This window comes from Cheilinus undulatus, linkage group 5, assembly GCF_018320785.1.
Source record: "Cheilinus undulatus linkage group 5, ASM1832078v1, whole genome shotgun sequence".
Lineage (NCBI taxonomy): Eukaryota > Metazoa > Chordata > Actinopteri > Labriformes > Labridae > Cheilinus > Cheilinus undulatus.
The window spans coordinates 5,545,933-5,567,220 of record NC_054869.1 but is presented as its reverse complement, the minus strand read 5'-3'; the positions used below and the strand labels follow the sequence as shown (position 1 = coordinate 5,567,220).

At 39.6% G+C, this 21,288-nt stretch overlaps 1 protein-coding gene across 2 annotated transcripts; it reads right to left on the bottom strand.

Annotated features, from left to right (window-relative positions):
* Positions 1 to 866: 866 nt before the first annotated feature.
* On the bottom strand, positions 867 to 15,229 carry tctn2 (tectonic family member 2). 2 transcript variants are annotated; one of them, XM_041787770.1, is made up of 18 exons: positions 15,081 to 15,229; positions 14,522 to 14,635; positions 12,452 to 12,522; positions 11,993 to 12,194; positions 11,799 to 11,899; positions 9,666 to 9,865; positions 9,453 to 9,573; positions 9,213 to 9,366; positions 6,568 to 6,651; positions 6,363 to 6,485; positions 6,174 to 6,248; positions 5,965 to 6,072; positions 5,756 to 5,873; positions 4,295 to 4,398; positions 2,093 to 2,237; positions 1,866 to 2,009; positions 1,194 to 1,282; positions 867 to 1,095 (listed from the first exon to the last, which is right to left on the bottom strand). In XM_041787770.1, the coding sequence occupies exons 1-18, from the start codon at positions 15,178 to 15,180 to the stop codon at positions 986 to 988; spliced, it is 2,163 nt and encodes a 720-aa protein (XP_041643704.1). In that variant the 5' UTR covers positions 15,181 to 15,229; the 3' UTR covers positions 867 to 985. The 2 variants fall into 2 exon arrangements, with proteins under 2 accessions (XP_041643704.1, XP_041643705.1); XM_041787771.1 differs by having other exon boundaries at positions 980 to 1,095; positions 1,205 to 1,282.
* Positions 15,230 to 21,288: the final 6,059 nt, after the last annotated feature.

Here is a 21,288-nt window from a genome sequence, read left to right as displayed (position 1 = left end):
AATCAACCATAATTCCAAAAAAGATGGGACGCCGTGTACAGAAAACAGCATGCAATGATTTGCAAATCTCATGAACCCAGATTTCATCACAAAAGACCGTAAACATATCAGATGATAGACCTGAGACTTGGAACGGGGCAAAATGCCTGTTTCGACTGAAATTTTACACAGCATCCCATCTTTTTGGGAATTAGGGTTTTAAAAGTAACATGTAATTCTTATTTTGTGCATGCCAGATTTATGTATCATTAAACCACACATGAGGAGGGGCCTTTGCTCTGTAGTTGCAGCAAATTAAATCACTAGAATGATCTTCCATTTATAAATTCTAGGCTTCAGGTTTGGAAAAATATTTGTCACAAATTACAAATTAAAAAGGGGTGGAAAGTTACTCAGTATATTAATGTTTTTAATTGAAAATCAGCAGCTCTTTTGTTTTTGATATCTTTTCAGTAGCTTTCAAAATCAGTGATCAGAATTTAACATAAGTTTATTTTCAGGGATGTAATTTACCTCCGACAGCACGTGTCCCATTACTTTATACTGGTATACTGGTCACTAGTATAGGGTCCCAGCCGGCCTTTAAGATGGAAAAAATGGGAATCAAAAGTGCATCTTAGACTCCAGATTTTACTGTAAGTTGAGAAAAAAGCGAGGTCTGGGATCAAGCCTCAAGAAACCCCATGACAGACTGGCTATAGAAGATGCCTATTCACGGTGGAGTCTGACACTCATGTTTTTTCCTCCTCAGGGATCATCATTAGCAAACACGACTTAGACACGGTGGGACTAAGAGGGTTGACTGTCCTGGTTTCAAACCAGTCACTACAAATGTAAGTATTCTGAAGATCTGAGAAAGAAAGAAGTCATAAAAATAGTATATTTATTACAAAATTCTGCACAAAGTATTTACATTCTCACAAATAAATTAAAAGCATGGAAGCCATGTCATGATAAAACTGTCAAATTAACACAGAAGGGGGTATCAGCCCCATGCCTGACGGATTTGTCTCCACGGAGTCCCAAGAACCGAGGCCACGATGAAGAAGAAAACCAAGATGAGGCCTTTAGCCAGTGACTGAGAATACGGCTCACCTATAGAAGACAAAAGCAAAAGGATTGGTGTTATTATATCATTGTACTGTACTTTTTATCTGGTTTAAAAAGTGACCAATTAAAGCGGCCATGTTGACCTGTGTAGTGCTTCGTGAGGGGGAAGGCAAGCTCAGGCCAACACACGTCGTTCCTGTTACAGTCATACTCAGTGAAGTTAATCTGGAACCTGATTGGAAGAGGAAGAAAAATATTCAAGGTTAGAGTCACTTAGGCCAATGGTTCTCAAGTGGTCTAGACTCAGGACCCACCCAACATCTTTGATGACAAATTGCGACCCAAATTCCCAAATATTTTTAACAATGCACGTTTAGTAAATACAAATGTTGCACTAAAGATCTTGGATTTATGACAGGAACAAGAGACAGGTCAAAACTGATATATTTTACACCCCCATTTCCCCATGATTATGTGTAATTTTAGCAGATTTTCCAGATATCTTGAGAAATTACTTCATTAACAGGGTAAAAGCTGCTCTTTCATTGCAAGAAAAGGAGTTAAATTAGTTCAAATATATTGATAAGACATTTAAATTGACCCAGTATTACAATAAAACAGAGTAAAATTACTGGTATGGTTGTGTGTTCCTCATAGCCTTTTGCTACCATTTTTTCCAGGCCCACATTTGCAACCCACTGAAAACTGCTCTGCGACCCACTTTTGGGTCCCGACCCACCAGTTGAGAACCACTGACTTCGGCAGCTCATACATGAAGTCACTCATGAGGGTGAACTTGATGTTTGAAGATGCACCTTGATTTTGGCGGTCCTGTGTCGATGGGGATGTCTATGAAAGTGACTGAGGAGGTGATGGGGAACAGCTGAGTCTCTGTTGGGTCCACACATGGAGAGATATCCCCTCCTCCACAATCAAGCACCCAGGAAGACAGACTTAAGCTAAAAATGAGCAAAGACATAATCACAGACAAAACTCAAAGGGGTTGGGGATTATGGAGACTTCTAAAACCTATAATACACACCTGACTTCTACATCGATGATTTCCCTTTGTGGTGTGCCGTCCACCATGCTGGTGATGAGACTCCAGACTTGTATGTGCTGATGGGAGGGAATCCCGCTGCATGAAGCTGGGCTGTCCTCCATGGCTGTTGAATTCAATGTTACATCTGGAAAATAAACATTGCAACACAGAGTTAGGAAAAACTAGAAATAAAGGGCAAAAGATTTTATACACTGCTTTAGAGGCTCACAGAAAATAGAGCAGATAATAGTGAACTTGATTCAACAGACGACCAAAGCCAGCATTCAAACGTTTACTTAATTTTAGCCAGTTTCCTTATGGTAATGAGGACGTTTTTGTTGTTTTCTTGAGACTGTTGTAACAAAAATGTGTTTACAAATATTTAGTTTGACACTGTGCAGTAGATGGAGCCTTGGCTTGTGGTGGGCATAAAACCTGACTCCAGGTAACCATATTAAGGTGTAAATTGAGGCAAAACAATTTTTAATAGTGCCAGTGTCAAGAGTGTTTTGAGTATAGTTTCTGTAAATTTGCTCATGTTGGATTATTAGTGTTGACTAATGACGGATTAATAAAATTTAGATACAGTGAAAGTCAGGACAGGTATGGAATCATGTTCCATGCGGACCAACACGTGCCTCGTAGCCCTCCCTGTCTGTGCCAGTGGTAGCACTGAAGTCACCAACGATGACCAAGGTATCACCCCTGTGAACTGAACCCACCACTGAGCTAACCTGACACGCCAGATGGATGTGTGAAACACATCCATCTGGGAAAGCTTCAATAGGAAATGTTTGAGAAAAGGCAGAGGCTTTGAAAAAACACTCGGAGTATGATTGGGTAAACGTTCTGTCTGTCACATCTCTACGGGCCAATCAGGGCAACAAAACACGTGACGTAGCAGCTATCAAGCTGCGTGTGCGCAGCTACTGAGGAATAACGCAAAACATGGCAACTATAGACATGTAAGTGATCGACTTTTGTCGTTTTTGAGAAGAAAACAACTCACTGCTGTTCTTTGGTCTTCTTCTAACAAAGAAATGTCATGAAGTTCTGATAAGACTGGTGCTTTAGCAGCATCCACGCTAAGCTCTTCCTCCATAACTGCACCAGCTCTTGCTGCTGGTTGTTTACGTCACGGCTCAGTGTGCCTGAAAGTACTGCCCCTTGTTGCTGATTGGTCCTGTCACTTTCCAACCGGGCCTAAACGGTTCAGATGGGAGCTTAACAAGATGGATTCGCCAGTGAAAAACAAGGAAATGGGCGTATCCATCTGCTTTGAAAGGTTATAGGATTCAACAAGGAGGAAAATCTTGATATCAGGGGTTAGTGCTTTTGCCTAACAGCAGTTCGCTTCCCATTCAGGGCCTTTCAGTGCGAAGTTTGCATGTTCTCCTGTGCATGTGTTGGTTCTCCTCCCACCAACAAAGACATGCTTGTTAGTATTAATTGGTGACTCTAAATTGGCCTAGGTGTGAGCATGCCTAGCTGTCCGTCTCTAAATGTCAGTGCTGTGGTTGACTGGCGCCCAGTTCAGGGTGTACCCTGCCTCTCGCCCAATGACAGCTCCATTAGCTCTGCAACCCCCCACGGGATAAGCGGTGTAGAAAAATGGATGGATGAATGCTAAAGTCACAACAGCTTTGTTGTTGCATTGCTTCATCATTTACCACGGCACTGACGGCGTACATGGATGACATTTATGTCTTGCATATCGTTGTACATCGTAGCCTACACTTGAGCGTCTTTTAGTGGGAGCTGTCATTGTACAGTCTGCACACATCAAACTTGATGTTGTATGAGATTCATGTCGCAGTGAAGCATCTTATAAGATCATTAAAAACGCAGTCTATAGAGGGCATAAGAGATGGCAGCAACAGCAATCCAAAGCCGAGCGAAACCCTCAACATCGCAGTATATGAGAGTCTTCCTAAAGAGAAGTCACATGCCAGGCACCGACTCAGGAAGACTGCCTCAGAGTGATCCAGAACAGCTGAGACCTGGTCAACAATACCCCAGCACCACCAGCAACATTCAGCCTACCTGATCAACCAACCAGTTAAGAACCATGGCAACAGACTACATGGGTATGCCCCCTGATGGTTTTTGTATTTTACTATTCTTAGCTGCATGATCTTGGTATGTAATAATTCACATGAAAGAAAACACCAAATGACTGATGCTAAAGTATAATTTACTTACAGCTTATGTTCACCCAGTCCGTCAGCATCAAAGGGTCAGGGTTCCCACTCTTTGCTACGTGTGTGGCTGTGACCAAAGATTCCTGTAGAGAAGTAACGGCCTCTCTGAAGGAGAAAATACATGTTTTACCAACAGGGTAGACACACTTTCACCATCAGAGTCAAGACTTTTCGAAGCCATTTTTAGGACCTGAGTTGAGAAAAATTAATAATTTTATTGTGCAGCAAACTGTAAAAAAAAAAAAAGTCATTTTAGATGTCTTGGGACAGAGCCGGATTAACCAGTTTAAATCACTGTTGATTAAATTTTAATAATGATTCATGGCACATTTGAGGACTCTTTTCTTTTAATATATAGCATAGTGATATGTATTGTAACATACAAAACAAGCATATACTCCAAAAAAGATGTTTAAAATGGAATAAATGTAGATAGAAAACAAAGACTGGGCAAGACAAGTCAAAGTCCCTTCTAAAATTTTAGACCACTCTCTGGTAAAAATAAGACTTTTTTTGTCTTAAGTGTATGATTCTACCCACATTTTACACAGGCTTTTTCTACCAGCCCTGTGGTAAAAGTCTGGGCTAGCTAATGCAGGAACACAGCAGGAAATATTCAGGAAAGTTCACTGCAAAGGAGCAGGCATGATGATGACTTTTACACCATTCAACTGGTGAGTGACTGGTGCTCACTCCTCTACTCATCTGTATTTCTTTATCACTTTTTCTTACAGCCATGAATACATCCACATACAAGCTGCATCAATTTAAAGGCAGAAACATTATCTGCCATTCCCTTATTGTCCTTTTCACAACATGCCCTTTCTCTTGAAAGCCCCTAAATTGTGTTAATAAAATGAATATGTGAACAGTCAAGTAAGAAAGATTTCAGGGCTGCCTTTCCAGAAATTTACTTGATTTGCAGTAGTGCATGAGTGAAAAAGGACCAAGCTGTCACAGCTCTGGCTGCTTCCTGTCTGTCTCTGATTGTTTGTGTGCCACACCCTCCAACTGCTTGCAATCAAGCACCTTGCTGGATCACCTGGATGACTCAGCTGGATCCCATCAACTCATCTGCCTCAGTATAAGAAGCCTGGTTTCAGCTCCACTCGTCGCCAGATTATTACATCCACTCTGTGGTATTTATTATCGGCCCCTCTGTGCAAATTTAGTTCAGAGTTTCTACTGCTTGAATACTCCTTACCCATGTTTCTAACAGCCTTTTTCTCTGTGCCCAGATTCTACAAATCCAGCCATCTAAACGACTCCTCCTGCAACACAGCTACGGAAAGCCAACAGGACCAGAATTCACCTGTCTCCTCTGATACCCAAACCAACCAGCCAGCCTACAACTGCAAACATTAAAACTCCTTCTAACTGCTCACCTCGTCTGTCTGCTTCTGGGTCCTACAACAAACTTCCTCACTTAACACAAGCATTAGTAAGCTGGTAAGCTGCTGACCTCAGGAGATCACACTGCGTCAGATTCAGTCGGCTGACAGGAAGCAAACATCCTGATGTTGAATTCTCCCCAAACAGAGCTGGTTTCATCTCCACAGAAGAGCAGAGTCCATCTCTTACTGTAACACAGAGGACAACAACGCTGTGTCATTGATTCTACTTACACTCCCAGTTGGCTACGTATTAATCAGAATGGCTTAACTGGTTTACCTGGTTTCCAAAGGTTGATGGATGTTCTTTGTATTGAGCCTGTATTGTTGGTATCGTTGTCTGAAATGTCCTCAACTCCAGCAATGATGGGTTTCCCTGCCTGATAACCTGGCATTTTAAATGTTTAAATTATTTATAGACAGTTTACTTGATTTGCTTTCCACAAATCTAAAATCACTCTCAGGACAAGTGTTTCATCTCTTACTCACCTGGGTTCCCTGACCTCGGCTCCCCCGGAAATTCTCCATTTAGAAACTCAGCAGAATATCTCGTGGTTAACACCACTGTTCAGGAGACAAAACACAAAAATAGCCTAGATTATGCCAAACTTTTCTATTTACTTTATCAAGTAGTGGTAAAAATTCAAATTAGAGTGGAACAAGCATTATGAAACGTACCACTTCTATTCAGGCTGATGGTCCCGACAGTCTGTGTCAGTGTGATACTTGTGATGCCGTTTCCTTTCCAGTAGAATATATAATCCAGGGCTAAGGTCACGTTCTCACATACCAGACCCTTATCTGTGGAGAAACATCAAACACACACACAAGTTTTAGAGTCACTTTAAGCTGTTTTAGAAACTATAAACTGGTTTATACTTGCCTGAAGAAGCCACAGCATCTGTTTGTGAAATAAACAGACTCAGGTCATCGGCCACTTCCTCAGCAACATCCACCAAAACATCAGCTGGAAAAAAAAACATTAAAAAAATCTATTAAAGTCAGAAAGGTTATCATGTTAACAGATTTTTCAGCTCTTTTTGTACTTTGTTTTTTAATGTTTTTATATGTTAATATGGATCAGAAGAGGGTGAGGACATTACTGTATAGTCCATATACTATAGCAGACATAGGTGGTACTCAGTTCACAGAAATACATTCTGTCACACATAATCTGATATGAAGAGACTTCTGTAGCCTGGTATGCCAGATAAACTGGTTCACATATGCTAACCATGAGATATACAGTGCTGTGAAAAAGTATCTGCCCACTTCCTTATTGTTTTGCAAATCAGTCACACTTAAATATTAAAATCAGTTTGATGATCTGAAACATTCTGACAAAGATAACCTAAGTTATCTTACAAAATGCAGTCTATTAAGGGAAAGGAGTCATGTCTGACACATTCAATCATTAATTAAACCCTGTTATCCACACTTTCTGGAAAGATGAGTTAAATTTCACTATCCACGCCCAGGCCTTATTACTGGCAGACCTGATGACTCCAGAAATCCCTTAAAAAGAACCTGTCTGACTAAGTGAGGTAGGCTAGATGTTGTCATAAAGCATCACGTCAGCTGCAGCGTAAAGCCAGCTCTGTTCTCCATGACTGTTCCCATCTTTTTAAATTAGACTTCTTCACTCTGGTCGTCGCTTTGTTGCTCCTAAAGGCAGAACTAAAATGCTACAGGAACACTTTAACTTCAATATAGAATATATATTATTTTAGGGAGCCTTCAATGGCACTTTAGCACTTTTGGAGTATTATTTTAGAACGGATGTCATCTAGAGCACCTTATCATGACTTGGTTTTAATCATCAATGTTTGTTTTAACATTTTAATATCAGTTTTTAATGTATTTGTGGATTATGTTTTGAATTGTGAATTACTGTTGTTGTTTTTGCCTCTGGGGTACTGAGCTTCTGCCTGCACAACAAATGTACCCTCTTGGGTACTAATTAAGAACCTTGAACATCATGGCACCATCTAAAGAAATTCAACAACAGATAAGAAACAAAGTCATTGACTTCTTTCAGTTTGGATAGGTTACAAAGTCATTTCCAAGACTTTAGGACTCCAGTGTGCAAAAGTAAGAGTCATTATACACAAATGGAGAAAACTTGGAAGAGTGGTGAGCCTTCCCAGGAATGGCCGACTCCAAGAGCGCATTGACTCATCCAGGGGGTCCCACATGAACCCAGAACAACATCTAAAGACCTGCAGGCCTCACTAGACTAAGTTAAGGTCTGTGTCCATGATACAGAATAATTTTAATTTTAAGCAAACAAAAATGCAGGAAAAGTCCTGCCAGATATCTAAATTGTGCAAATACACACTCAAGCGTCCTTAGGTTAATAGGACTGTAGATGTATAATTATTCAAAAGCTTTATTACTTCTTTATTCTATAAATCGGTGATACTCAACGTGTGGCTCTTTTGTGATGATTTGTGGCACTTTTATGTCTTAATTTGAAATATCATTCCCCAGAAAACCTTTAAATTGAAAGTATTACCTCAGAAATTACCCATTAATCATCACATTAATCAGTTTGTTTCCCACACTTTATTTTTTCTCTATTTCCATTGCCGTTACTTGCAATTTTTTGTCCTTTTTACATTTTTTGCCACTTTAAATCCATTTCTGCTGCTTTTAGCCTGTTTTTACCACTTCCTGCAGCAGCTTTTCAACCATTGTTGCCACTTCTATACAATTTTTGCCATTTTTTTTATCAGTTTTAGCCACTTTTATCTGGCATCTTTGCAATTTTTCACCCATTTAAGCTACCTTTTACCATTAAATGCCAATTTACCCCATTTTTTTCCACTTTTTTTACAGCTTTTTGCCAATTTTAATCACTTTTCACTCTTTTCTTGACACTTTTTGACTACCTGTACCTTTAAATGTTGTGACTTTGCACCCATTTTTGCCATTTTTCACCCAGTTTTCTCCATGGTATGCCTATTTACCCCCCTTTTTGTCACTTTTTGACCATCATTACCACTTTAACCCATTCTTGCCACTTTTTGCCATTTAGATTATGGCTCTTGTAAAGGCATTTTTTTCAACAATTTGGCTCTTTGGTTGAGCAGGGTTGAGTAACACTGCTATAGATCATTAAAATAATGGAGATTATACTGTTTTGAAATGTGTTGATAAAAATAATAAAGTTTTACTTTTGGGATTTTTTGGTCAAATTTTCATAAAATATTAGAGGACATACTTGATGTAAAAGTACCTTTTGAAAAGTTGACATTTTAATGTTTACTTATTCATTATTCTCATATCCGCCGGTAAGAAGATCGTAACTATACTGACTGCATCTTGACTCCCCCACCGTTAAAGAGAGGGAGAAAACAGTTTATGAAATCTAAGTTATAGAAAAAATACTGTTGGCCTTATTGCTCTGTAAAAACAATGATTTTTATCTGTAAAATGTGCTTAGCCTTTCCCTTAATAAAGAATTTAAACAGTAATAATCTAATTAAAATAAGCATCACAACCATACATTAAGCAGGTTAAACACACCTCCTTGGCCATTCTTCACTTGAATCCTCAAATCCTCAGGTAGAGTTATTAAAGGAGCTCCAGTTGGACAGGAGTTTAGCAAAGTCACACACTTCACCTCAAAATTGTTCAAAAATGCTACAGGAGCATTGTCCACACAACGACCGAGCACCATCTGTGGATTGAAATATACAGCAATATCCATCAGAGCTTTGGTAACACAGAAACTGCTTGACAAAGAGACTTTTAAGAATAACTAACCTGGGGAACAGTGAAGAACTGGTCGTTTATAGTGAAAATCGGACTTCCTTGAGTATAAACAGCAACTGGCACTGGAGCTGACAAAGCAGGCGTTTGGAAGGACGGTCCTGGTTTAGGTGGACTGAAAGGGTCAAAGGGAAAAAGATGAATGAAGACATGTGAAACAAAAACTAATAATTTATTAACAAATTAAAACATATAATGGTCATTTACATTGTTTGTCCTTGGTAAAAGAGCCCAAGGTAAGGGTTGTTTTCAGGAGGAGAATGAACACATAAAAAAGGGAACCAATCTGGGGAGTTTTCAGAGGACTGAAGGGAGCACTGATAGTCTGGATCTTTAGAGATCTGTCCACCGAAGGGACCAGGCAGACAGTGGGATGCAAACAGCATCAAATCTTCGGGGGAACAGTCCTGTTTGGGTATGAAAAGAAGAAAGAAACATATTATTACCATGAGGTATAAAAAAATGTAATGTACAGTGCCTGGCTCAGATAGCAAATCTAACGAGGAGTGGAGATGTTCCTGACATTCACACATCTGCAGGAATAATTACTAAAACTGCTGTTTTGACCCTCAATGCGTACCATCTCTGGCCTTCTCCTGCTGCTTCTGGTCAACCTTTATTTACATATTTAGTCTAAACAACAGATTACAATTATTGCTATTTTATAAATACATTTTGTTTTGTTCACCAGGGGCTGTAACTGCTAGAATCTTTCTTTTGGTGTGATTTTCAAAAGAATACTGTAATAATGTGAAGCTGACTTCAATCTTGAGTGACAGCAAGTGAAAGAGGACTGTCAGGTGCAAGGCCCAATAAGGGGGGATAAAGGGGAGAGCTTTCTGGGGCCCAGACAAATAAGGGGCCCATGGAGGTCAGGAAAACCATGGTCCATTTTAATGTTGAGCTGTGACAACCATATTTTTTCAACTGAATAATAACCACTCCTATCAGAGCAATAAATATGTATGTATTACTTTATGCCATAATATATGGCCTTCTCTAAAATATTGACCCCTTGTCTTGAAACAATAAAAAAGGGTTATAAGTCACAGAAATTGGGTAAAAATGAGATAAAGAAGGCAAATTATAGGCAGAAAGAGGCAAACATGGATATAAGTGGCAAAAAAGGCATAACAATGTGCTTAAAATTGGCATAAAAAGTGGTGCAAATGGGTTTAATAGTAGCAAAAATGCCTTAACAGAGACAAAAATTGGCATAAAGTGGCAAAAATGGGTTAATAGTGGCAGAAACAGGCAAAAAAGAGGTGGAAAGGGTTTAAAAATTGGCAAAATGGCTTTTAAGTGGCTTAAGAGGGCAGTAGAGGTTGTGAAAAAGTATTAAAAAGTGGAAAAAATTGGTTAAAAGTGGCAAAAATGGGTTATGGGGAAAAAATAGAATGTAGCAATAATAGGTCATAAGATGCAAAAATGAGCGGCAAAAGTGGTGAAAATTGTGGCAAAAGTGGCAAAAAAAAGGCTGTCGATGAACATTTTTAGCCATAGTTTCAGTTGACAAAATTAACACTGGGGGAAAAGGTACTGACTGAGATTTTAAAATGAGCAAAAATGGGCTGGAAGTGGCAAAAATGGAGGGAAAAGGTGATTAAAGGGGGTTAAAATAAGGCCAATGGGTAAAAAAAGAAAGTGTGCATATTTGATTAAAAAAGTGGCAAATAATAGTGGAAAAATGAGTGGAAAAAGTGGTTCAAAGTGGTTAGAAACAGCTCAAATAAATTATTTCAATATTAGAAACTAATAACAGTTTGACATACTCCAAAATGAGTTAACTGTTAGCAAGAATGTTAGCACCAATGCTACTGACCTAACACATGTATTGATATCATCAATAAATTACAGCTGGGGAGGTCCCATTCTCTGGGTTTTTCAGGGGCCAAGATAAATCTGTGGGCAGGCCTGCTCAGGTGTGGGTACATTTAGTACGTTTCCATACACAGTTAAGTCAAGCTACGGTCACAGGCCATTTAACGGTCCATGTTCAGGTATACGAGCACAAAGTGGCACAAGGCAGTGCTGGCCACCTTATATTATGTACCACTGGGCCTTTTCCAGCCGAATATGCAAACAGCTAAATGGTTGCATGTTGAATAATGAAAGTATGGACATCTTTAGAGATCCGTCAATTTTGTGCTCTATATTTTAGGTTCCAATATGACGCTATCCTTCTAGTTTATGGTGATACTTTAAGACAGATGACGGTGGGAATTCTGTTATGCTTAGTATTTCTGCTAATCGACTTCCAGCAGGTCAAAGTCTAGTAAGGACACTGTGAAACACAACCTTTTTTCTCTACAGAATGTTATAAATGAGAGATGTAAATACCTGGTCACAACAGCAGCGTACATCACACGCGCCATCAGTGAGGTCACAGGGACAAGCGCCCAGTGGTTGGTACACTTGATTTGGAATGACTGTGTTATTATCTACGACAGGAAAGAGGATTACATGTAAGAGAAATGTGGCCCATGTTGGGGCAAAGGTTCATTATAATGGCATGAAAGTTTCATATCAATTACCAGATGGAGCACCAGCAGGGACCAACAGGGCATGTATCCTGGCCTGGATCAGCAGAGATGCCTGGGGTGAGCCCCCTACACATGCAGACACCTGAACAGTCTCCAGGACGCACAGGGGCTTTGAACAGCAGTCTGTTTCTGTCTCGTTATCACCACATAAATGCAGATTTCCCTCCAGTCTGAGCTGAATTTGAGCAGCAGTCTACAGTAATCACATAAAAGAGAGAAATAAAGAATATGCATGTAAGAAAGGCATTTTCCTCCTTTCAGGCAGTTCTACAGAATTTGCATTTGTGTTTGACATGTCTGACCTCTTCTATACTGTAACTTTAAAATGTATTCACCCCCTTGGATGTTCTAACCCTTATTGATTTTTGTTAATCAATCAAAGTCAAACAATTTGGCTTTTTTGACCAAAAAACAATGTCAAAACAGAACACTGAATATTGTGCTTCCTACCTTTCCCACCTGCTCCTTTGTGAGTACCCATGGTGATGCTTCACCTACACATGATGGAGAGCCAATGCTTCCTATTAGAGAAAACAAGCAGAAGACAGTCATGGACATATTTCTGCCTTCTCCTTCCTTTTCCCATTCTGTGAGCCTGGTATGTTGTAGATCACTTATCATCAACTGGTGGCCCAACGGCCAAATCAGGCCCCCCAAAGCTGTCTGTCCGGCCCCCAGAAGATCATTAAATTCAAAAAAGGAGGAAAAGAAGATGTTCTGGTTTTAGGAGTATCTTTTGGCTTCAAATTTCTGCAGCTGTTAAATCCATCCAAAAAAAATTATTATTGAAATAGTTTTAGAATGATCTGATTTTGACCTGTTTTAACAGAAATTCACTCATCATTCATAATTAGTAAATATATTTTTAAAAATGGGTTAAGATTCGCAGAACTGTTGCAAAAATGGCCTGAGAAAGTGATGAAAAGGGGTTAGAGAGTGGCAAAATGGGTTGTGGAGGGACACAAAGGGGCAAAAATGTGCAGAAAAAGAAGTTAAAATGTGACAAAAAATTGGTAAAAGAGGAAAAAAGGGGTAAAAAATATAAAAATTAGATATCAGTGGCAAAAATGCAGCAAAAAAGTAATAAAAAGGGTTTAAAAGTGGCAAGATGGATCCTAGAGTGGCAAAAGGGGGTGAAAATGTGCAAAAAAAAAAGGTTAAAATGTGGCAAAAAAAATGGTAAAAGAGGGGGGGGGAAGGGCAAAAATTATTAAAAAAAGAAAGAAAGAAATGAGTTATTAGTGGCAAAAATGGTGCAAAAAAAGTAATAAAAAGGTTAACAAGGGACAAGATAAATACTAGAGTGGCACAAAGGGGCAAAAATAAGCAGGAAAAGAGGTTAAAATGTGGCAAAAAAAATGGTAAAAGAGGATAAAAGAGGCAAAAATGATTTAAAAAAATTGGTTATTAGTGGCAAAAATGCTGCAAAAAAGTAATGAAAAGGGTTAAAAAGGGACAAGATGGATACTAGAGTGGCACAAAGGGGCAAAAGGGTGCAGGAAAAAGAGGTTAAAATGTGGCAAAAATTGGTAAAAGAGGAAAAAGAGGCAAAAATGATTTTAAAAAATGAAGAGGGGCCAAAAATGCAGGAAAATATGTTAAAATGTGGCAAAAAATGGTAAAAGACAAAAAAAGAGACAAGTAAAAAAATGGGTTGTTAGGGGCAAAAATGCTGCAAAAAAGTAATGAAAAAGAGTTAAAAAGTGACAAAAATGGATAGAATGGAGGGACAAAGGGGCAAAAATGTGCAGGAAAATTGGTTTAAAAGCGTTAGAGAAAAGAAAAATTGTTTTAAAGAGGCAAAAAGGTATCAAAAATGAGTTAAAAGTAGCAAAAATATTGCAAAAATAGCCTGGCAAAGTAGTGAAAAATGGTTAAAGAGTGGGACACGTGAACAGTAATTGGCAGGAAAGTTGCAAAAATGGGTTAAAGAGTGTCAAAAATGGGCAAAAGTGGTAAAAATTGTTTTAAAAGTGGTAAAAATGATCAAAATAAATTGAGGGGCAGAAAATGTGGCAGAAATGTCCAGATGAAGTAATGAAAGAGGTTAAAAGTGTCAAAAATAAATTAATATAAGTGCCTAATTACAACTGGGGAGGGCCCATTATTAGTGATTTTCAGGGGCCCGGACAATTCTGTGGGCCGGCCTGTCTTTTTGTGTCCTGCTGCATTATGGATAACAGGGATAGATCTCGCTGTAATACCTAAAAAAAATCCCTGCGTTTTGAAAAGAAATACAAATACTAATAGAATAATATTTTAACCAGACCAAAATATTGATTTAATTTTTGTGTATTTGAAAGTCTGGCCTCCAGAGTCTCTGTGGAGATCTGGCCCTTGTGCAGATGTGGTTGATGACCCCGGTGATTGTTCATCTACACAACTTGCCTCTATATTAAATTAAAAAACGCCAGATCATATTAGATAGATATAAGAGCTGAATACGCATAATTTTAAAGACAAACGGGAGTTGTGTTGCAGCTTAAATCAAAGCATCCTTCAGTCACTATCCTGTATTACCTGTTGTATTGGAAGGTGATGCTGTCCTCACATACAGAGAGACATCCGTTAGGTTTCCGACCAGTAAAGAAGTCACCGTCGGCCCAGTTGTTGTGATAAAGGAAGGCTGAAAAGCTTTTCAACAATAAGACAACATTTAAGCTTACTACTTAGCCTGTTAGCACCATAAACTGTGATTCAAATGGCGTAATTGGTTAGCTCTTTGACGTTAGCGGTGATTGCTAACGTAGTGTGTCGGTGATATGAGCGACCGTGTTAAGTTGTGACTTTCAGCCGATTACGTCTGCTATCGCCGTAGTTTCACAGCTATTGAAAACTGGAGAAAACGGACGGATGACTTTAACTCAGTTTTTAACCTCAAAAATACCTTTAGAGGGCATTTTGCTTTGTGAAAGGTTGATAAACGACATACATTAGCAAAATTTTAACACCTGCCGTCACTACGACAACCACAGACAATCACCATTTACCACGGTCACTTATAACACCGCAACACTAGTTATAGCTACTCTGAGTTAAAACTGCATACCCGTGCATGTAAGTGATTTTCAGGTCTTACCGACATTGTTTTGAGAGCGAACCAATGATAAGATTAGGAAAAGGCATAAAATCTGACGAAGAATTAGCTTGAAGAACTTGATCTCATCCACGTTAGCCATTGGGGTTTCTTTAGACTACGGGGGCGACATATTTGTAAACCGTTGTGATGTCTTGGTAACGACGATTTCTTGTTCAGGGAAACATTACAAACAAAACCGAGCCTACAAAAGAAGAGAGCCACCTTGTGGTTTGGAGGACTGCTACTAAACTCATGGCATAAGGCTTCTTCTTCTTCTTCTTTGGTTTTGGCAGACTAGACGCATCCAAGGCATATTGCTGCCCTCTATTGTTCCATGCGATTTCTGTTAATACTCAATCATATTCTGTTGTATACTCCAATGGAGTGCAGATACTGCAGAAGCTTCTTCATATTGTTCCAGTCTTCCAGATTCAGCAGTGTGTGCATGCTGAAAACAGTCTCTCCAGCTGCACCCAGATTCCTGAAAAGTTTCCTCCTTTGAGATGAGTATCTCTTGCAGTGTAACATTACATGTGTCACAGTCTCTGTCTCTCCACATTCACATTGTCCATCGGGGTGTTTCCCAATCTGAGCCAGCCCACTTCTAAGACCACAGTGTCCGAGTCTTATTCTGGTGATGACTACAGCATCCCTCCTGCTGCACCCAAAGCAGTTTTTCCTTCCCCCTACGCTTTTTTGTATATTATAAAATACCCTGCCTTTGCTTTCCTTATCCCATGAGTTCTGCCACATTTCCTTTGCTGCCTGATTTATAACAGATGAGTATTCTGGTGGTCCAAAAACCTATTCCAGTTTAACTTTTCCCTGCTTTACTGCATTTTTAGCCATAATGTCCGCTTCCTCATTCCCCTGTATACCCACATGTGCTGGTATCCAGATGAATCCTACCTCACACCCTAATTTGTTAATTCTATACAAAATTAGGCACATTTCTGTTATTAAGTCAGGTCTGGATTTGGAGCGTGTCTCTATTATTGTCTGTATAGTTGCTGCTGAATCACTGCATATGACTGCATAACTTGGTTTGTTGTTCTCCACCCACTGAAGAGCCTTCAAAACTGCCATCATCTCTGCTGAGTATACTGACGTGTGATCTGATATCCTATAGCCTTCCCTTATACCTAACTGGGGGATTACAATGCTGATCGCCACCCTCCCACTTTCTGGTTCTTTTGACCCATCTGTATATATCTGCAAATGTGACCTCCATTTTTGCTGCAAATGCTTGTGAATTTTGTCAACGATGTCTTCATCCTTTTTCCTCTTATTACTATTTAAAAGGCTCAAATCAACCTCAGGTTCTGTAAAAGCCATGGTGGAACAGTTGCCCAGCAGACTGGGGACACACTCTCTTCTCCAGAATACCTACTTTCCCTGCAATGTCTTTTAGCTTGACTCCAAAATTAACTTTGATCCTTCTTCCTCCTCAAATTCCCAGTGCTGGTCTAACAGTGTTTTAGTTGGAAAAGACTCATCTTGCCCTTTTATTTTCATCAAGTACTTCAGCCCAAGCTTAACCCTCCTTATTTCCAATGGCATTTCTCCCAATTCTACCAATAATGCTGACACTGGGGTGGTTCGAAATGCTCCGCTACATACTCTTAAGGCCTTAGCTTGTACAATATCCAGAGCTTTCAGAGTTGTGTGTGCTGCTGACCCATACACCATACACCCATAGTCTATGCACGATCGAATCATTGCTCTGTAAATCATCAACAAGGTTTCTCTGTCAGCCCCCCAATCAGTTCCTGCCAGACATCTTAAAACATTTATTATTCTTTCACATTTCACCACTGTTTTCTGTATATGTGTTTTCCATGTCACTCTTTCATCCATCCACACTCCCAGGTATTTAAAACTCTTAACTCTTTCTAGATTATGACTGCTGACCATCAGCCCTTTATCCGGCACTTTCTTTTTACTCCCAAACACCATGAACTTTGTTTTGTCTATAGAGATTTTAAATCCCCATTTTTTTGTCCAATCAACCACTTTATCCAGGCTTCCCTGTATTTTATTGAAAATGTGGGAGAGATTCCTTCCTCGCTTCCAAATAGCGCCATCATCTGCAAATAATGACAAACCAAGGTCTCTGCTCACTGTACTAAATATGCCATTGATTAAAATGTTGAAGAGTACAGGGCTGATCACACTTCCCTGGGGGGTGCCATTCTCCACTTCTACCTCTTCAGATAACACACTACCAACTTTAACCTGTATTGTCCTGTTGCCTAAAAAATCCCTAATCCAGTTAAATAGTCTCCCTCTTACTCCTGCATCATGTAGGGTGATTAATAGCCCCTCTCTCCATAACATATCGTATGCTTTTTCAATGTCAATAAATACTGCGACAACTGCTTCTTTGTTCGCAATAGCTCTCCTTACATCTACATCTAAGCTCATGACTGAGTCCATTGTTGAATGACCCTGCCTAAACCCATTCTGGTACGGCACAAAGTATCTTCTTTTTTCCAGCATGTACACTAATCTGTATGTTATCATGCGCTCCATGATTTTACATACCACTGATGTCAGGGCTATTGGTCGGTAAGAACTGGGGTCACTCGGCTTTTTCCCCGGTTTCAAAATTGGGATAATAACTGCATGTTTCCATTCTCTGGGTAATTTGCCAGACTCCCACACACTGTTAATTAATGCTAGCAGCTCCTCTAAAACACAAATTCCTGCATGTTTGAAAAGTTGATACTCTAGCCCATCTCTACCTGGACTTGTGTCCCTGCCTTGGTTTATTGCTCTTTTTAGCTCATCTAATGTAAAATAATTATTAATGGCATCTGAGTTATCGTTATTTGCCTGCAGCTTACTAATTTGCCCTGTTACTACTTCTTCTCTCATTCTTTTGTTTCCCTCGCTTACATTGTCTGAGCTATGAACTTTTTGAAATTGCTTTACTAACATATCTGCTTTCTCCTTATTGTTTGTAGCCTCCTCTCCACTATGACAAAGGACAGGCAGACAGCTCTGCTTGCATACTCCAGACATTCTATGAATTAAGTTCCACATTTTCTTCGGAGAGGTCTCCGGCCCCAGTTTGCAACAAAAATCTCTCCAGCTTGTTTTCTTTGCCTCCTTTATGATCCTTCTGGCTCTGGCCCTCAACTTCTTATACTCAATTACATAGCTTTCTAATGGATATCTTCTTAGTCTCTTGTACGCTTTATTCCTGGCATGAACAGCTTTGCTGCACTCTTCATTCCACCACGGGACCATAGAGCCTCTTTTAGGGACCTTCTTCCTAGGGATCGTCTCTGCTGCTACTGACCATATGTATTTGGAGAATGACCTATTCCATTCCTCTATACAATGTTCACTATCTATCAAGCCTATTTCTTCATTTAATTTTTCCTCATACTTTATCCAATTTGCTTTCCTGAAATTAAATCCCATTGCTAGGTTTTCTGGTTCCTCAATCAAACACCTTCCAAATTTGCTCCTTATAGGTACATGATCACTCCCCATTGTACGCTGGTCCATTACTTCCCATCCACTCACTGCTGCTAACTCTGCTGATACCATTGTGATGTCTATTGCAGATGAAATGGATTGCCCTTCCCTAAACCATGTTGGCTGACCATCATTCAACACTACCAGATTATTTTTATCCATAAACTCCTCTATCATATTTCCATTCCTGTCATTTTTCTGTTTTCCCCATAACTCATTATGAGCATTGAAGTCCCCTACCCAGACTGTTGGTGCACTAATTTTATCCATTACTTCCTGCAAATGCTTCCCTTCCAGATTATTACTAGGGTTATATAGGTTGATGATAGTGATTTTCCCTCTATTGGTCCATGCCTCAATAATTACACATTCCAAATCTGTCTCAACTTCTTTCCTGCTGTACTGTATTCCTATCTTAACAAAGGTAGCACAGCCCCCTCCTGTCCTGTTTCCTCTATCTTTCCTTTCACATTTATATCCATTGATTTTAAAATCCAAGTTTGGCTTTAACCATGTTTCTTGAACACAGATGATTGCTGGCTTTTCCTTGAATTCCTCTAATCTTTTCTTAAATTCCTGACCGTTTGCTATTAGACTCCTGGCATTCCACTGTAAGATGCAGAACATCAGGAAAAGGAAGTTAATCCTCAACATAATCTCCATCTCTGCTGTCCATCTCTTCTTCATCACTTCCCAACAGTAATTCCTGCCCCTCAATTACAGTGTGTCCATCTTTATTTTGTGAGTAGGTAGCCTCCCATACCTCTTTTGGATCTACACCCTTAAATCCCAGCAGCTGCTCTGCTGCAGCAGTAATTTCTCTTGCCACATCTGATTTTTTGTTTGCAACCATTTTCACCCTCCACATTGCTTCAACCATAAATGCCAATAGCCTTTTCTTATTGACCACAACCATGACATCATCACTGTTTAACATTTCTCCTCCTTTGATTGGCTCTGCTCTGGTCTGCCCCACTCTGCTTGTGTTTTCCACCCTTCGGAGTGCTTCTGCATAAGACACTTTGTTCTCCTTCCTTATTTTCTGTACATTCTCAGCTTTTTGATAATGTGTACACTCCCTATAGGAAGCTGGGTGATTACCTCCACAGTTGCAACACTTAGCTGTTCCTCTGCATTCTTTCCCATCATGATCACCACCACACAATCTGCACCTTCTTCTCTCCCGGCACACAGCTGCAACATGCCCAAATCTTTGACATTTGAAACATCTCATTGGGGGCCTTTCATAGGTCTTTACAGAGTAGCTCATGTATCCCAGCATCACCCTTTTGGGGAGCTCTTCATCCTTAAATGTCAAAAGTATGGGAGTAAAGCCTCTATCATTTTTACCCATGCGCTTCACACCAGTTATATTCCCTCCTTTCAAACTCCTCAGCAGCTCATCCTCTGACATATCATTTGAAATATTGTATATCACCCCTTTAGTTTCAGAGACAGAGCGTGGTTTGAACACTTCAACCCTTTTGTCCAGGATGTTTTTTATTTTAAGTGCCTTTTCTTGCTGAGCTTCTGTCTTGCATATAATAGAAATCATTCCATTGCTCAGGACAGTAGCATGCATCACATCACCAATATTATCCTTCAACTCTTTTGTCAATTTCAGGGGACTGACAGAGAAGAACCCAGAGCCACTCTTGGCTTTTATCAGGACTTTGAATCGCACCTCCTTGTCTAACTCAGCCCTCCTTACTTTAGCCTGCACATTATCAATATCACTATCCTGTGAGGTATCACCCCTAGCTGTGCGATCTCTTTTGGGTCTATTCCTACTCACAGTCTTCCACGCTTCCCCACTCCCACCCCTATAGTTTACGTCCTGAGTGGACATAACTTCCCCTGCTTTGGGAATGTGGCTTCAATTTCTCCCTTGTATCTGGGGACCTGCAGATCAGTCAGAAGCTGAGCTAGAATACCGTCGTACCGGGCCAATAGGCCGTCGGCCGATATCCCGCACCCAACTCCCCACTCAAACCACTGGCACCCCAATGCACGATCCAAAATCCAAAATTATAGCCAGTTAGTCCGTTTGAATCCGATAACAGCACTGCTTCAACTCACACTCACACACTCACAGAATGCCATGGAAAATTAAAGAGTAATATATAAGGGCTTTTATCAACTTACACTGGACTTGATTGTTTTTGAGTTCTCATCACCTCCATCTGTTTAAAGGGTAAACATTAAAAATATTAAAATAAGACTAACCTAAAAGTTATTTCACTCTAAAGGTTAAAGATTAAAATGGCTGCCAAAATAACTGTTTTTTTTTTCCAGTTAAAATCACTAAGCTTTATTGGCATGGAAAACGTGTTTGCATAGCCAAAGCAGTCTAAAATAAATTACAAATGATGGATTCAGTACGAAAACAGGAAAAAATAATACAGCATGGACGGACAACAGGCGGCAGAGGGGCCATGTATATTTTCATATTGAAAAATATATATTTATTAGATTTGGCTTTTGATTTAGTTCTTTAAGAGTAGCGTATAGTCTGACATGTCTTAAGATCATATCTTTTATGCAGTCAGTAGGTCTGTCTCTGACTAGTGGAAATTCACAATTTTTATCCCAGTCAATTTACCGGGGATTACCGGATGGAAAAAAATATCAAGACATTTAAATAACAAAACAGGTTTTGAATGGTTTGGACTTTGGAATGTATGGTATTACCATATTACCACCCATTCCTATTGTAAGGATG

Coding starts and splice junctions, on each gene's coding strand:
- tctn2 (XM_041787770.1), bottom strand. CDS start 15,180: ATGGCTAACGTGGATGAGATCAAGTTCTTCAAGCTAATTCTTCGTCAG. Junction 14,636..15,080: donor TCGCTCTCAAAACAATGTCG/GTAAGACCTGAA, acceptor ATTGTTGAAAAG/CTTTTCAGCCTTCCTTTATC. Junction 12,195..12,451: donor CAAAGGAGCAGGTGGGAAAG/GTAGGAAGCACA, acceptor TGATTACTGTAG/ACTGCTGCTCAAATTCAGCT.